The sequence below is a fragment of the Thermobia domestica genome, chromosome 3 (genome assembly GCF_964235325.1).
Source record: "Thermobia domestica chromosome 3, izTheDome1.hap1.1, whole genome shotgun sequence".
NCBI lineage: Eukaryota > Metazoa > Arthropoda > Insecta > Zygentoma > Lepismatidae > Thermobia > Thermobia domestica.
The window spans coordinates 159,152,890-159,171,261 of record NC_137456.1 but is presented as its reverse complement, the minus strand read 5'-3'; the positions used below and the strand labels follow the sequence as shown (position 1 = coordinate 159,171,261).

Below are 18,372 nucleotides of genomic sequence, written 5' to 3'. Positions count from 1 at the left end.
TCAGTCCGCTCTTGGCGATGATATCATGGCCATTAGAGAATTAAAGAGTTACACATTTGTTACAAATATTGCCGCATGTCATTGGATAAAATACTATGCCGTATACATTCTAAAAGTCTAAATGACTAAATGATAACCAAGTACAGAACTGTCCAAGAAACTATGAGCGAGGTATAGAAGAATTGCTTTGATGGATTTTATTTCCTCAGTGATCTTCCCATATAGAAGTTTTCGAAATTACCTTTAGAAGTTGAAAGTAGTAGAAGTACGTGTAAAAATTGTGTATGAAGAAAGTATTCTTTCTTAAAGTTTGTAAAATATATTGTAATGGTAAAACACTAATACGATATCCTGAGCATCCTAATAATTAGCTATGAATCATGGATTCTCGTTACAGTCGAAATTTAAGTTACCACTGAGGTTAGAAAGTATGCCAGATAAGCAACAAAGCTAAAATATTTGTTATTGTTTTGTTTTACCTTGTAGTGCTCTGAAACATGTGCACCACTGAGTTAAATTCTTATCAAGAGCCGCGTCACATAAGACTAAATCTGTAAATGGCCAAGACTATCAGGTACATCGCGACAATATATTTCTTCATTCTTTGCATCAGTTTTAGGTTCGATTTCTACAATAACTTCCATCATCAGGACTTCCTAATTTCCCGATGTGACATAAGTTTTTACTTTTCCATACGCTGAAAATGACAGTAAAAATGTGCGATTTAAGTCAAGGAAATGCATTATACAAAAGCTAAGTCCAGTTATATTCCATTCCAACAAGACTTTAAATGTACGAAATCAACTATAAAAGGACCTAGGTCAGAAGTATGTGTGAAGTTCGAGGAAGACTTGACCATATTACGGTTTTATAACTTTAAGTATAACGGAAATTTGTTTGAGCGGACTTCTATTTTCTTCTTATTGCAGTGTACAAAGATGGGTGGTACTCTAAATTGCAAAAAAAATGGATTATTTTTCGAGAAGGAACCATTTAGTGTAAGATGAAACGAATGAACGCGTGGCGTGAGATTTTCAAAATAACTTTGTAAATCTTAAAATTTTCTACTGTTAACATGATAAAATGATCAAACACTTTAAAGAGACGATTATATATTCATACAGTCCTAAATGTTCGAAGTTTGGTAGGGTTGTAATTGGATATATTTTGAACGAAGCAAATTGGATAGATCAAGAATACTACTACACTATACTACTATCCTACTAGAATGGAGTACTATAGAATTGTGGATTCTAAAGTGGTTAATAACATTCCTATTCGCTTGATGTAGGTTTAATGATCTGCAAGTAGACCTTTCTTTGTGTGCTCATGATCACCGAAATGTATGTAAATGAGATATAAATAATATACAAACTGAATTGTTAATTATACATACCATATGATGTATTTCACTCAACGAAATGTTAGGAACATTATGGATCTCAAACTTCTGAAGCGAAAATATATTCGTGTCATTCATATTTGCCACAGCACTAAAATAGCTCATGTAACTATTTCTTGTTTGCTTGTCCAATTTTCCGAATTTGCTAAAAATCAAAACAGACAATACATGTAATTTAGAGACATATCATTTGAACACATCAACAAATACATATTGAATTTCTTGAAGATTGAAATTCTTTATTTATATACCCAATATCCCACAATCCAATGTTAAAACAAAAAGTAAAATATACTTATTCTATTCTGAAAGAAAGTGTCTCTAATTCATTATCATTTTGTAATTTGGCATTAAAATAGAACATATTCAATTGATTGAATGATTGGCTACAGTTTAATAGGGATGTCTGCAGCGACAGCTTTTGTACTTGTTACAAGAATGTTAATGGTCGACACAAAGTGTATCGTAGCGGACGTAAATCATTGATCAGGTAATGGCGACTGCTTTGAATCAAATGCAGAGCACAACTAAAGTAAGTTTAGACTAAATCTTACATTCTTTTTGTTACTTTGTATTTCAGAGCTCATTGAATTATGGTCTGTGTAGGTATTTTTGTAGCAAAACTTTTATAATTGCCTCTGCATGTCCTAAAAATTTGTTTATTATATGCCTTACTGTTGAGTGATTTTTTATTACAGTTATTTTCCTTAAAACATACAGCAGAATACTTTCTACATGAAACTTTAGTGGAAAACTTTCGTTTAAAATGTGGGTACTTGCAGAAGTGTCTTGAAGGTACGGAACCTCTTCTCCGAAATCAATACTTTAAGTAAATTTTGGCAAATTTTAGGGCAACTTTAATACTTTTAATATCATTATCGTTATTATTATTATTATTATTATTATTATTATTATTATTATTATTATTATTATTATTACTGAAGTGTTGTTAATTTAATGGTTCATCATTTTCCACCCAGCTACCCACTAGTGGGCATTGTGCTGAACAAACACCGTGTGTGTATGTTTTCACCGGGATCCGCTTCCTCCCACTTTCTTTATTCCAATATTTCTTTCATACTCATCATCGACGTCGTCTGCAGCTTAGCCGGCATAACCATTACTAAAAAAACAAATTTTCCTATGGGTCTTGTAATTCAGTATCCCTACTTTCTACATGAAATTTGCCTGAAAACTTTCGGTTTAACATTTAGCTAGTCGTAGGGACGTATGCAGAGGGTATGTCCTGACAGTCCTGACACTTATCTCCAATCCCGATCATTTCTAACTTTTGCCTAACGCTAAGGGGGGTTCTTACAGATTTTAATACAACTTGTTTTCATACAGAATTTTGTGTTCTATATTATTATTATTATTATTATTATTATTATTATTATTATTATTATTATTATTATTATTATTATTATTATTATTATTATTATTATTATTATTATTACTGAATATTTTGGAACTCAATATTACGTCCTATTCCAATGCAGATAAACATATTGAAATTAAGAAAAATGAAAAGAATTTTTTTGGACCCTCTATAAGGATGAATTGCCTTATAAGAGATACTTTGGAAGCAAAAGAGTGGGAAAAAAGGCGTCAGCTACTGGACAATATGAGAATCGAACCTTTGGATGCCTTAACAGAAACTAAGTAGGATTTGTCTTCATCACGATAAAGAGCAGCGTCCTTTCTTTGGGTAAAAGAAATTGGATTATGTATGCGTTATATTGATATTTTAACAAAATATACATACAAATATAAAAAAGATAGTTCCTATTTACCAATTTTGGTTGAACGAATATATGGAACGTGCTGAAAATGGCGAACGAAAATATTATTATTATTAGTAGTAAGAGTGGAAGAAAAATTCCACAATGACGTTTCAGACAAATTTATGACTCAAACTAGGCCTTAAGGATGACCCTTTTGTATTCATAAATTGTTTGCGAAACACGCGAAGTTTTCAGACAGTAGTAATCGAAATTGGAGACTGTCACGTCATGTTATTTTTTTTCCTGTAAAGAAAGTAGTTTCAACTCCAACTTGTACGAAGGATAGAAATTGACTATTGTTTATCTTATTATACATCAGATATATAACATTGCAAATGATAACGTTTTTCTGAGCTTCCTCGGAGGTACTCGAACCGCAGAAAACTAACTCACGAAACCAATGCTCAAGTCACTACCCTAAGACTGCTCCTTTAAATCACAGTCAAGAAACACTCTTGTATGTAACAAATTGCAAACGTTCACGATTCCAATACTTTATTAACGATGAAACACTGATTTCAGTCATAATAAAATACTATAGTCCAGAGAATTTCAGTTAAAATTAAAAAAACGAAAGTATCTCCGTTACTTATCTCTATTATATTCGGTTATTCTCGTTTTACAGTTATTTCCAGTAACCTTGAATGATAGGGACACGAACACAGATACATCGACGACATTTAATGTTTCTAAGGCTCTCCCACCGGAAATCGAAACTGAGACCCCACCTCCTGAACTATCGGATGGGTGGGGTGCCTGGTTCGTTCCCAACGCAAGTAATCTTGAGACGGACAACATCGTGCTCTTGATTTTTCTCGGGACACACTCACGTTCTCATTCCACCAATTCGTCCATCGTAATTCACTTGTTTTAATCACAGTCTTTCTCAACCTAACAGGCATAATTATAGGACATTAAACGTAAAGATTTCATTTACAAGCTGTTAACCCAAACCAATCCGAATCGTCAAACAGTTGTATTTTCTATTGCTCATTAACGTGTTTTCATAAAAATTATGTAGAAAAAAACATGTGGAATCGTAATTCCATTCAAAAGTGAAACAGCAGACCCATAATACCTTAACCTAAAATGAAACAATTACATATCATTTCGAACTTTTCCAAAATATGTACGGATATTCTGAAAAGTGGCAATACAGTGTCTGTTTTCAAACCAAACTGAACCAAATTACCGTTCGTTTTCTAAAATAAACGGACACATTCTGTTTCTAGTTTAACCCAGAGAGGCGTGGGTCAATGAAAGCTTGACCCACGACTCACTGGCTCAACACCCAATGTGACTCACTCTGACCCATGACCTACCGTGACCCACCACCCAACTTGAAAAACTCTGACCCACTCCGACCCACCATCCATCATGAACACTGACTCACCGAAACACATCATAATCACTGACACATGATCCACGGCCTCTTCTCTAGCGACTAAAGAGTAATAAAGCCACGTTGTGAAATTCTAGCTAATCGGATTTTGAATTTCTACGGTCAATCGCTCATGCACCGCTCTGTTACAATAACGATGGATCTGACCTTTACTATATAAAATGGTAAAGTGTTTTTCATGGGTAAAATTATGATGTATTTCAATTAAATTATCATGGTCTAATTATTTCCTTCTTTAATTATCGAGACTTTTCAGTGGAAAAACGGATGAAATTTTTAAAGTCCCAAATCAAGGTAAGTAGACCAACGTACAGAAGCTTATATTACAAATTTTATGTCTATTTTTCTCACAACTTTATGGGTTGATTGCCCTGTGCTCTAAGCGCTCCATATAATATACAAGCTTCAGCAATTATTATAATAGAAAGCGCATGGTATTCAGGGGTGGATCCATGGGGGAAACGATTGCCATCCAGAAGAGGAAACTTTATTATTTTATATATAAATAAAATCCAGAGTTCGGAGCTCTTAAAAGTAGCTCTAACTAGCAGTATTACAACCCACCGGCCTCCCAGAAGTGAGACCTGGATCCGTCCCTGCTGGTAAGCATATATGGATATATGATGTGAAGCACTGTATTATTTATTTTTCAACTAATATCAAACGTTTTCGATTAATTTTACAAACTGACCCACTATCAATTTACCATATATAGAAAGTGCCGCCCCTTCCCATAAAGGAGAAGATTAAAAAAAATCTATGACACGTTCTATTCATTCTCAATAAAGAGTTAACATACTGAATGTCTGCTCCGTAAGTTGAACGGTTTGTAAAATACTCACTTTTTTCGCAAAAATTCGGATCCCCACTATCTCTTAGGATATTATTATAATAAAAGTAATATGATAGCCTCGAAGTTTCGATTAAGGCCTAGCTATAAACCTAAAGTCATTTCATTTGACTGCAATTTGACCGTAATTAATAAGCACACATAGTTACATTCACTTTTTATATAATAATTTATATATTACAGTGATTCTAAAATGTATTTTTTCCAGTAGATAGCTCTTCTAAAAACTTACAGGCTGTATGTCTCGAAAGCCAAGTAGTAGTATAAGTCCTATTGCTATTATTACAATTACAAATATCAATATCCAAAAATGCCTGAAGTTCCTTTTTTACTTAGAGATACTCATCTCAGGTAAGTAAACAGAAACAAATTAAAAAGTGAAATGGAGGCTTTGAAAGTAAAACGTAGCCAAATTCACCAGTGTACAGAAGCATATTTTTAAATCACTCTTGACCCTACTCATCGGAGTTAAATACGCGGTTCTGGTTAGTTTGAATCGTCAGTTCCTCGCCACGTAGCATATATAAATATAGAAGAAATCAAGTGACTGTTACTAGCGGTCTCCGTGGCAGAGTGTACTAGCGCAATGCGCTAGTAATTATAATTACATTTGACGTGGGTTCAAACCCGGGCTAAGGAAAGATTCTTTCTATTTTTATATAAAAAGATAATACTCAAAAAGTGATTTCCTTACGTTACGTGTGCAGGTTTGCTATACGATTCCGCTGTATAAGTAGCATTAGCAGTAGGAGTAGCAGCAGTAGTAGTAGTAGTAGTAGTAGGAAGAGGAGGAGGAGGAACGGGTTAGAAGCAACGCAGGGCTCGTTTTGTTCCACGTTGACTGCCATGATATAAATTTAACCTCAACTGCTTCTTCAATTCCAACAAAGTGACAATTTTCTTCTATTACAACTATAATTCACAACATATACACCAGAACGTTTGGACCAGGCCCGCAACCAGCCACAGAGGTTTGGAGGGGCCATGAATATGTTAGGAGGGACAAGTGATTAAAAATTCTCTTACACATGCCTAAATTGTGTTTTGTGTTTTGAGGTCTAGAGGGGCCACGAAAAGATTAGAGGGCCAGGCCCCTTAGAAAACCTTTGGTTTCGGGCCTGGTTTGGACAATTGCAAACTGCAACCAATTAGAAACGTGTTTTTAGTTTCTATGGCTAGGGTCGAGTGTTAAAAGAAATATGCTGTTCAGATACTCTCTACAATGCAGTGAGCAGAGTGGGTCTGTGGGAGGTGGGTCGGAGTGCGTCACATGCTGTTGACCCACGACCCACTGACACTCAGGAAACTAGACCCACCGACTCTCTGGCCCACTCGAACTTTGATTGGTATTTTTCAGAATATCCTTATACGAGTATGTTTTCGAAAAGTTCCAAACGATATGTAATTTTTTCATTTTAGGTTAAGGTATAATGTGTCTGCTGTTTCACTTTTGAATGGAATTACGATTCCACATGTTTTTTTTCATATTTTTTGAAAAACAAAACACGTTAATGAGCAATAGAAAACACAACTATTTTTCGTTTCGGATTGGTTTGGGTTAACAGCTTGAAAATGAAATTTTTACATTTAATGTCCCACGGCTATGTCTTTTAGCTTCAGGAAGACTAATGATTAAAACAAGCGAATTATGATGGACGAATTGGTGGGATGAGAACGTGAGTGTGTCCCGAGAAAACCCACGAGCAGGATATTGTCCGTCTTAACCTTGTTTGCCTTGGGAACGAACCAGACACCCCATCCATCAGATAGTTCAGGACGCGGGGTCTCAGTTTTGATTCCCAGTGGGAGAGCCTTTAAATATTAAATGTCCTCGATGTACCTATGTTCTTGTCACTATTGTTCAAGGTTACTGGAAATAACTGTAAAACGAGAACAACCGAATATAATAGAGATAAGTAACGGAGATACTTTCGGTCTTTTTTAATTTTAACTTCTTTTTTTATTTCTCTGGATTATAGTATTTTATCATGACTGAAATCATTGTTTCATCGTTAATAAAATATTGGAATCGTGAACGTTTGCAATTTGTTAAATACATGAGTGTTTCTTGACTGTGACTTAAAAGAGTACTCTTAGGGTAGTGGCTTGGACATTCGCTTCATGAGTTAGATGTCCTCGGTTCAAGTACCTCCGAGGAAATTAAGAAAAATGTTATAATTTGCAATGTTGATATTTCTGATGTATAATAAAATGAATAATAGTCAATTTCTCTCCTTACAAGTTAAAGTTGAAACTACTTCCTTCACAAGAAAAAAATAGCATTACGTGACAGTCTATAATTTCGATTCGTACTGTCTGAAAACTTTGCGTGTTTCGCAAACAATTCATGAATACAAAAGGTTTATCCTTAAGGTCTAGTTTGCGTCATAAATTTTCTGAAACGTCATTCTGGAATTTTTCTTCCAAACTTACTAAAAATAGTAATAATGTTTTCGTTCGCCATTTTCAATACGTTCCATATATTCATTCAACCGAAATAGATAAATAGGAACTATTATTATTTATATTTATATGTATATTTTGTTAAAATATCAATATAACGCATACATAATCCAATGTCTTTTACCCAAAGAAAGGGCGTTACTCTGTATCGTGATAAAAACAAATCCTACTTAGTTTCTGTTAAGGCATCTAAAGGTTTGATTTTCATATTGTCCAGTAGCTGACACCTTCTTTTTGCTCCTCTTTTCGTTCCAAAGTATCTCTTATAAGGCAATTCACCCTTATAGAAGGTCCAAAAATTTGTTTTTTTTTTAATTTTTCTTAACTTTAGTATGATTATTTGCATTGGAATAGGACGTAATATTGAGGTCTCAAATATTCAGTAATAATAATAATAATAATTATTATTATTATTATTATTATTATTATTATTATTAGTAGTAGTAGTAGTAGTAGTAGTAGTAGTAGTAGTAGTAGTAGTATCGAGATAAGACGAGAACTGTTTAACATACTTTTCACCTCGTCTCGATTCTCATCTCCAAAGCGAGATGATAATTTGAGTTAGCCTTGTCCCGTCTCAAATGTAAAATGTTAATTCTCATCCCAAATTTTTTGTTTTGTTTTAGAATCGAAATTGGAAATTTCTATTCTTATGGACAATATTACACAAAACCTAAGTATTTTTTGCCAAATGTCACGATTCTGTTTGTAATGGTATGACCTGAGCGATAATAAGTTTATAATTGTTAATCTTCTAGGATATAATAATAATAATTATTATTATTACTATTATTATTCCTGAAGATTTGATAGTTCAAGTATTTAAACATCCGAGTACTAAAATACCTGAATATAATAAAACGTATGCCATCGCCGATAAATCGCCACCAAAAATCCTAAAATAAAAAGAATTGCCCGACGTGGATTCGAACCAAGAACCTCCTAATTACTGGTCAAGCGCCTTGACTACTGAATCGCGATCACTACGCGGTCAATGATGAGTCTTTAGTCTGCTTACGTTAGGTTTTTTGTCTCCGTTTGCAAAGTTGTATGTTATTTTTCTTCGTTTGCAAAAGTCTTTCGTATTTCTTTTATGATGATATAAGTTAGCAATCTTTGGTAAAGTTTGGATTAATTACAGGAGTTGTTCTTAAACCTTTGGTTCACAAGTTTGTTTCTTCTCCACACGAAACGACAGATATAACAGATTTAATTCTCATACTCTGCATTTGTTTCAAAGCAGTCGCCATTACTTGATCAATAATTTATGTCTGCTACGATACATTGAAAATTAAATATGAAACTTCTCTAACACCTTTTTATAAAAATATTAGATGACTTAAAAGTACTGAAAGACAGGAAACAATTTAGAAATCCCTAGAAAAGAAGAAAATCAGAAGAATCATTTAAAAAAGGGGGTTCGGTCTCTCAATGTTCGGTGTTAAATTTGATGTTCCAATGCGAAGTATATTATTATATCAGTTATCCAGGGAAAGGTCAATTCATTATTACAAGGTTAATGGGAAGTTACGTAAAAAAATACATTTCCAATAACGGATTAGGTTGGCCGGATGAATGAGTTCAGTGAGCCGCAACCTCCCGAGGGCCAGATGTTGCACATGGCTGTCTTAAATGGAGTTTAGCATCAGGACCGAAAAGCTCTATGGTCAGGTTTTTTCTCTTCGAAATGCAGAACATTACCTAGACCAAGCAGAATAATCATTCTTACATTATACACAAAATGTCTTAGTGGTTTTACAGGAACAATAATTTGCTGAAATAGTATCCACATTATTATTTCCTTAGTGTTGCCTTCAATAAGTGTTTATATTTATATTACACACTCGAGAGATGCATAACAAAAACACTATATAAAGCAAGCTTTTTCTTTAGTCGCAAATTACAGAAAGCTAGAGATATTTAAATCAACGTGTAGACGAAATGGCGCATTAAACTATCCGTAGATACAAGGGCGTAGATACAAGGGGAGCCCGGACCCAATGTATTTTTATGAATATGTATTTATATATATATTGTTATATGTATCTTATGAATATACAATAATTGGCATAATTTGAATTCCATTCGTCTTAAAATCCTCATATGTGCCTTCTTAGACCCTTGTCTGCAACCAAACACACATCTAAATGGACTCCCCAAAAGTTACAAGGAAATCGACGTCCTTGAGTAGATAAAATAAAGTACCTAATTCATATAATCGAAAATATTTAACTTCATGATGGCGTAGTTTTTAATATCTTCAAAATCTACTTTAACACAGAAGTTTATAAGGAAAATGCAACAACATTTAATGCCAAGAGCTATACATAATAGCATACATTTTAAAAACAATTACAACAAAGGAAAAGGGAAATACTTACTTTTTTATAGCTCTTCTCATCGTACGATCATGAACATCCTCTTCTGGACACATGAATATGGCTGGCACAGACACTTCCCAATCCATGTAGTTTCTCTCAATAGTTACAACTGTTGGATCTTCTTGGTATTTCTTCCAACTCAACAAAACCATGGAGAGAGTAAAACATACACATAATAAAATTACTGCCAACCAGAGTAACCTAAAGTAAAAGAGATACAAAATGAATTCAGCATCTTTTATTAAAAGAGACATTTTGAAAAGCTACCATTGCTATCTTTACTTCCAGGCAGGTAAATTATTAAATATATTGTATCTTAATTTTTAGATGACAAATTTGCTTGAAGTCATGTCTTCTAACTTGGAACTAATAGCCCAAAAGACTACGTATTTAGTCTTTTTAAAAATTCGAAAGGAACTCTATATAGATGGATTAAGGATCTGACGTAAGTCAAATCTCTATTCACGACCATATAGATTTCAGCTTGTCTGGATTCTTGTTATGAGGAAAGAAAATAGCACCGAAAAAGAGAGGAAATACTATCAAAACAAGTTAGTTTCTTGGACAATTTATCAGGGCTGAGTGTTGGAGTTCGAACTTCTGGTGTAGACTAAATTCTGGCGTAGAAGATGTGCGATTGAGGATAACCTTGAACCAATAACGTGAACTTACGTTTGCGGAAAGTTCTGAGTGAGCATGTTTTAATGTAAAATGATGGAGAGCCTCTACAAAATCTGGCAAGCTACTCTCCGATTTTCTTGGTCAAAAGGAAACGCCTGAATAAAACAACAATCAGAGTTTTGCATTCAAAATTGAGGCGATAAGGCAATTATAGAGTTGGTATCAATGGGAACCGTATGACAGAATCAAGAAACACATACCTAATTAATTACGAAAAACCTGGGCCAGGATATGAACTCTGGACCAGATCAATTGAATTGGCGATGTCAATACTACAATTAGAATAAATTTCAAACTTCTCGAATTAGCGATTTGGTCAGTAGAGAGTAATCTACTTTTAATGGTTTGATGGTTCTATGAATTGCATGATGTTGCATCGAGGTATTTTCACGATACGTAATCTGTTATTAGTATGTACACATCCACCCATCTTTAACCATTGATTCTGGAAGATATGTAAGCATCTCAACCAGAGGACTACCCCCCAGAGGGTTAGAACCCGGAAATGGAACCGGACACCGAGGTTATGAAGCCAAGTGCGTCTTTCCCGGTTAGCATTTGTGTCTTCAGGAAGACGACGGTCTTGACTTTTCTCTCCCTACAAGTACAAAACAACAATGTAAATGTTAGTTGATTTCGGGTCATGCGCCTGTGTACATCTCCGAAATTATTAGATTTATTTCACGTTTCATGAGTTTGGAAAGTTAGACTTAGTTTCCTTCGGCGTGAACAAGGAAGACTTTGATTTAGACATTTTGACAGTCATCTTCAATAGATATGCAAAAAAGCCGGCTTTTTTGAATCGATGTTTTTTTTTACATGAAAAGCCGGCTTTTTTGGGGGAAAAAACGAGAATTTGGAAATTTTGGCTTTTTTCATTTTCATGATTTTTCTATCTAAATAGTTTTCTTATAGTATATTCTATAGTTAGATAAGAATTCCATGACCTAAATGCTCTAAAATTCACCAGCATGATGAATGGAGCACATGTTTTACGAATTAAAGCTAACATGAAGAATGTAGTATTTGAGGGCAATTTTAGAGGCTATTTAATTTTATTTTAACTTTTGAGTTATCGACATTTTATTCTTCTCGGGATCATTTCAGTTTGTCATCCGTGTTTCATTTCTAAGAGCTTAGTACTCTAGCTTCTAGCGCAAAAGTTAAACTGACGTTTTTCTACATATCCGTCAAAACGTACGTTTTTCAATATATCCGTCAAACCGTACTTCCACATTTCTGTTATACTGTAACTGTGCATTGATTTAGCAATAATTTTCCGGATACAATCTGAATATCAGTTTATACAAATAATCAGTAGCGGATTTAGAAAAGTACGTTGGGAGGGGTTTCTCTGATTGTTTCGTTTTCTAAAAATTCCTAATTTTATTTGGTACTTGAATTTTATGAGTACAGGCATAACTAATATTTCGTTTCCTTTATATATTTAGCAATAATCTTCCAGATACAACCTTGAACATCATTTTATACTGAGAATCAGTGGCGGATTTAGAAAAGTATTTTGGGAGGGTTTTTTCTTACTAATGTTTAGTTTTTGAAAACATTCGTAATTTTTATTTGACGGGAGCTTAAAGTTTATGAGTAAAGGCATAACTAATAGATATTTCGTTTGTTTTAGACGTTCCGTAACTTTGGAGAACAGGCTTCAGTCCGAAAGACCGCCCCCCTAACCTTCGCTAAACGGTCACTGCTGGTAATTAATAATAATAATGATTTAAAGGCAATAAGAAAGGAAGTCGACAAACTCACAGTACATGCACTATTTCTACATTCACAGATAGAATGAAGAAAAACTTTGTCAGAATGATCGAATGCTGGGTTGAATCCCGGATTTCCTGATAGAAGCGCAAAAGCTAACCACTCAGTCATATTTGTTGTACAGTTGTATTTAGCTTAAATATATTCTGTAGTCCATTTTTTGGTAGAGGGGGGAGTTCCGTAATGATATGTTGAATCCCTCTTGTTAAAAATTCAGAAAACTTGAGGATTGGGTAAGCCGTGATGGTGTTTATATAAAACTTAACTGTAGAATTTCAAGAATATACAGAACCAAAAGCTCTAGATGTGCAGCCTTTAAGTGTATCATATAAATCTAAGTATTTCTCTTTTGTTTTAATTTTATTTTGTTTCAAAAAGAGAGTATGAAATATTTTGAAGTACAAATACTACATACAATTTTGCTAGTTTTTTTGTGTACTTTTTAAAAGAAGTGTTTACTTTTATGGTTGGCTGGTTTACACCAGCTTTTTTTTAATAACTGGTTTAAACCAAAAAAAAAACGAAAAATGCGAATTGTCTGAACTTCATGGTGACGTTTCCACATATCAAACCATCTGCATTAGTATTATTTCCTTTTCACCTTTTAATCAAAGTGTCCCATGTTCAATTCTCGGTCGAATCAAACCCTTTTTTCATGCGTAAACAACCAAGTAGCGGTTCGGATGTCACTTTAAGCGAAAGTCTTCTTGATAACCTCGGTATTACGTATGGATGTTAAGCCTATACATACGAAACGAAACCAAATTGTATATTTCTGCATGCCTGAATGCCTGCTGTTTTATAAAGAAGCCAAGGTTGCTTAAATATATTGATAGAAATTGGCAAAATTTATCGATTGCCTACGTAGCTTCAAACATCAGCTTGGATTGGAGTTTCAATGATATCTACATACTTAATTTGTAATTTAATACCTGAGTTTTAGCGTACTGATTATGATACGTTGACCTTTAAATTTTACATGCAAAGCAATAACAGGATTTTCCGGTTATTGTTTTACATTTAAAGTAATGACGGAATTTCCCGATGGCTAAGGCGGGAGTTTTTCAATTTAAGAAATTTACTGACCGGACTTCTTTAAGCTTATGGGACCTCTTCCAGCGTAATCCCGCTGTTACATAATAACACCAAGGCGAAACAATACATAAAGCAAAATATCTAAATCAAAAATCCTGGTTTAAACTTCCCCCCCCAAACGGGTTTTTGACATTTTCAAAAACAACCATGGTTTTTGCCAACCCTGCTTACTTTTGTATATAGGAGGTTAAAAAATTCTTATTATATACGTTGGTTAATCCTTTGGAATTCATAATGTAAATATGTTGAAGAAAAATTGTTTGAAATATCTTTTCGAAATTCATGGTTAATTTTCGAGGTTTTATATTATTATCGGCATCAACCACTAATTAAATGACTTTTTGTGTTGTAGAGAAGCGAAACAAAATCTGGTTTATCAATTTAAAGCAGAATTTTGAAAAAAACTCAAAATTTCCCAAGCAAAAAAGCTAAGCAGAAAAAAACCGAGTTTTTTTTTCAAAAAAGAGTTTTTTTCGAGCCCTTGCATCTCTAATCTTCAATCAGATTAATTCATTTTTTCTCTTTTTTCATGAAATGAGAAATTTTCTCTTTTTCCAAATCGGTCTTCTCGGTCAGAGCAGTTTCTTTTTCCGATTTAAGTCAGTTGACTCTTAATTCTATCTTACTCTACGACACTGATTACACAGAATACGAAATTAATTTAGAGTAGTTGTTCCGGTGTAATTGTTTAGTTTTATTCCCGATAAAACTGTCCAGGGAAATTTTTACCCTTTGCCATATTATTCATACCAGCATTCATAAATAAATTTTTCCTACATATATGGCACCAACATCCCTCACTAAAACCAACAAAATTTCACCTCCCCCAATAATTCCAACAATGAGAAACACTATCCTGAAGTAAAAGTTTACCACATGTACAACACCTACATCCCTCACTTAAAAAACAACAAAATTTAATCTCCCCAAATAATTCCAACAACGAGAAACACAAGGGAAATAAAACTGAAATTCTTATCCCCTACATATTAATCATACTAGTATACACAAGTGAAAGTTTACTACATATACGACATTCACATCCCTCTCTAAAACTAACAAAAAAAATTACACCTTTCCCCAATAATTCCAACAATGAGGAATACAGGGGGGGGAAGTAAAACTGTCCCGGGAAATTTTACAACACTGACATATTATTCATACTAGCTTACATGGGTAAAGTTTTACTACATATACGACACCTACGTCCCTCACTGAAAAAAAAAACAAAAAAAAATTCATCTCCTCCAATAATTCCAACAATAAGAAACACGAATGGGTAACACTGTAAAGGGAATTTTTAGCATCTGCCATATTATTCATACTAACATACACAAGTAAAAGTTTACTACATATGTGATACCTACATCACTCACTAAAACCAAGAACAAAATTTCACCTCCATCAATAATTCCAACAATGAGAAACAGTGGATAAAACTGTAGCGAGGATTTTTTAATTCCTATAATATTATTCATACTAGCGTACACAGATAAAAATTTTCCACATATATGACACCTATATCCCTCACTGAAACCAACAACAAAATTTCAGCTCCTACAATAAAACCCACTTGTTTTAACAGTGAAAAACAAAAGTGGGGTAGAACTGTCCCGAGAAATTTTTACCCCCTGCATATTATTCACACTAGTGTACACAGGTAAAAGTTTACTACATATATGACACCTACATCCCTCACTAAAACCAACAACAAAATTTCACATCCCCAATAATTCCAACAATAAGAAACACAAATGGGGTAAAACTGGCCCATAAATTTTTATCTCTCTGCCGTACTATTCATACTAGCGTGCACAAGTAAAAGTTTAGTGCATATGTGACATCTACAGGTCTCACTAAAAGCAAAAGGCACAATTTCATCTCCCCGTAATTTCAACAATAAGAAACACAACGGAGATAAAACTGTCCTGGTACGTTTATAGACCGCTGCCATGTTACTCATACTAGCATAGTTTGGTAAAAGATTACAACACCTATTTCATTTGCTAAGAAAACCAGCACATATTTACCTGCTTCAATAATTTCAACGGTGAGAAACACAAGGGGTTAAAACTGACACGGGAGATTTTATATGTCCGTGACATATTTTTCATACTAGCGTATTTAGGGGTCCATTTAGTTGTAGTACGACATCTCCAAATTTGAATTTAACTAAGTTAGCTCAGGATTATATTTAATTTTTGTACATTTGTGTCCATTGAAGATATAAAATTGTACCATTCGAATTAACAAAGAGTTCCATTTTAAAATTTGGCCCATCTGGATCACCTGTAAGTGCGACATTTTGAAATTTGAATTCTAACTATCTCAGAATTTTGTCTAGTTTTTGAACATTTTTGTTCACAAAAGAAAAGATAGTGTACTATTAAAATAAACTAGTGAGATCCAATTCAGAATTTAGGCCACTTCGATCAAGTGTAGTGAGATCTTCAAGGCGAGATCTTCAAATTTAAATTCTAACTAGCACGGAATTTTGCCCAATTTTTATACATTTTTGTCCACTCAAGAGAAAATTTTGTAAACGAGGGAGGTCCGTTTCAAAACATGGGCCAGTTTGAACACCAGTAGTGCGACATCTTTAAATTTGAATTTTAACTAGCTCAGAATTTTGAATCTCGTGAAGTTGTCCCAACCGTATTAGAGAAATACAAAGATCTTTTTATGTCTATGTTTAGTGCTTAATTAGTGTTTATTAGTGCTCAAGTCCGAAGAGTTAGTGCTCAAACTATTATCGATATATATTGATTACTAAGTTGATTGGGCCAACTTCACGCTTTCTAAAAGTTGTTTCAAAATCAAAATCAAGTTATACAGGGAATTACTGTTTAATTAGTGCTCTTCATCCCACATGGTCCCAGAATTAGGACTCGATAAATAAGGGCGTATGGGGCATATGTACGTTTGCGGTAAATGTGAAGTTGGCCCAACCACTTCGAGAGAAAAAATCATGTCACTAGTTAATGGTTACAATCCCACATAGTCCCAGAATTGCTGCTCAATAAATAAGGTCGTACGGAGCATATGTACGTTTAAGGTAAATGTGAAATTGGCCCAACCACTTTAAAGAAAATGAAGTTTCCTCATATCAGGAGTTTGTATCTGATTAGTGCTTTCAATCCCACATGGTCCCACTACTAGTGCTAAATAAATAAGGGCATACGGGGCATACATTCCTATTTTAATCTTTCCACCGAAATATCTGAAAAACGGTTCAACATAATGAACCAAACAAAAAGTAAAATAGGAATTGAAATGGGGCACACCGAATGGTGTTGTCACGGTGCCTCCCAGGGCTGCTCTTCATGGGAGGCCAGGGCCAACTTTAAAATTTTAAATGGAAACATGGGGCGAATGATATTTCGTTCAATAGACCTTTGGAAACTAAGAAATGTTGTGACAAAAGATTTTTCATATCGGTCACCGTATTCAAGATGGCCGCCAAGACATGGTGCCTGTATGAGATAAAACGTAAATGAAAACAATAAACTCGTATAGAAAATCACAGAGGGTATTTATAATTCCACGGCTCGAGAATAATACAAAGGAGAAAAAGATTATTAAAGTATAATTGACATAATACAAAGGAGGAAATGTAATTCTTAGAAAATTATCTTTCCCATCTCCCTCGGTAAGTGGGTTAAGAGGGAATGAATGGTAAAATTTTAAATGAGAACCCCACTTTTAGTTACAATAGGTATCATTTGTCTGAAACCTTGTGTGTACACCCAGCCACAAAAGAAATCCCCCCCCAAGCGCTCTAATTCCATTACTTGGGATCTAGGTCATTTACAGTTGTGAGAATGCCTAGAGGGATGCAACCCAACTTACACGCAACTTTTCTCATCACTGACAGCAGTTGGTAGTACTGAGTCAAGTCTGTATGGAATTAAAAATTGTGAGTAGATGACGCACGAAACATTTCTCCATTCTGAGATCAATTTCTCTGGTTCAGAGCGTGTTGTCCAATGAACATCATATGTTAATTTAAATATTGTTCTGTATGTAATGTATTATTTCATTATATACTGTATTTTCAAAGAAATAAAAACACTGATCGAATTGGCCAAATTTTGAAATGACTCTCCTCGTTTATTTGAATGGTACAAAATTTATTTTTTGGTGCTAAAAATGTACGAAGTTCTGGGATACTTAATATTCAAATATGAAAATGTTTCACTATAGGTAATCGAAGTAAAACAAATTTGAATTTTTAAATTTGATTGTTGTACAAAAATTTTTCTTGGTTGTTCAAAAATGTATAAAAATTGGAGAAAATTCTGAGTTAATTAAAATTGAAATGTGAAAATGTCACAATAATGTTGAACGAACAAAATTCTAAGCTAGTTACAATTCAAATTTCATGAAGTCGCACTCCAGGAGATCGAAGTTGCCCAAGTTTTGAAATGGAACTGCTTTATTAATTTGAATGGTACGAAATTATTTTTCTTGGGTGGAAAACATGTACAAACATTTTACAAACTTCTGAGCCAGTTAAATTTAAATTTGAAGATGTC

General features: G+C 34.0%; 1 protein-coding gene across 1 annotated transcript in view; it reads left to right on the top strand.

The window, feature by feature from the left end:
- Positions 1-1,895: 1,895 nt before the first annotated feature.
- Positions 1,896-18,372, top strand: part of LOC145682007 (uncharacterized) — a 149,997-nt gene continuing 133,520 nt past the window's right edge. The window contains exon 1 of the mRNA XM_081753610.1: positions 1,896-1,934. Within this exon, the coding sequence (XP_081609736.1) occupies positions 1,896-1,934 (39 nt within the window). The remainder of the gene's footprint in view (positions 1,935-18,372) is intronic.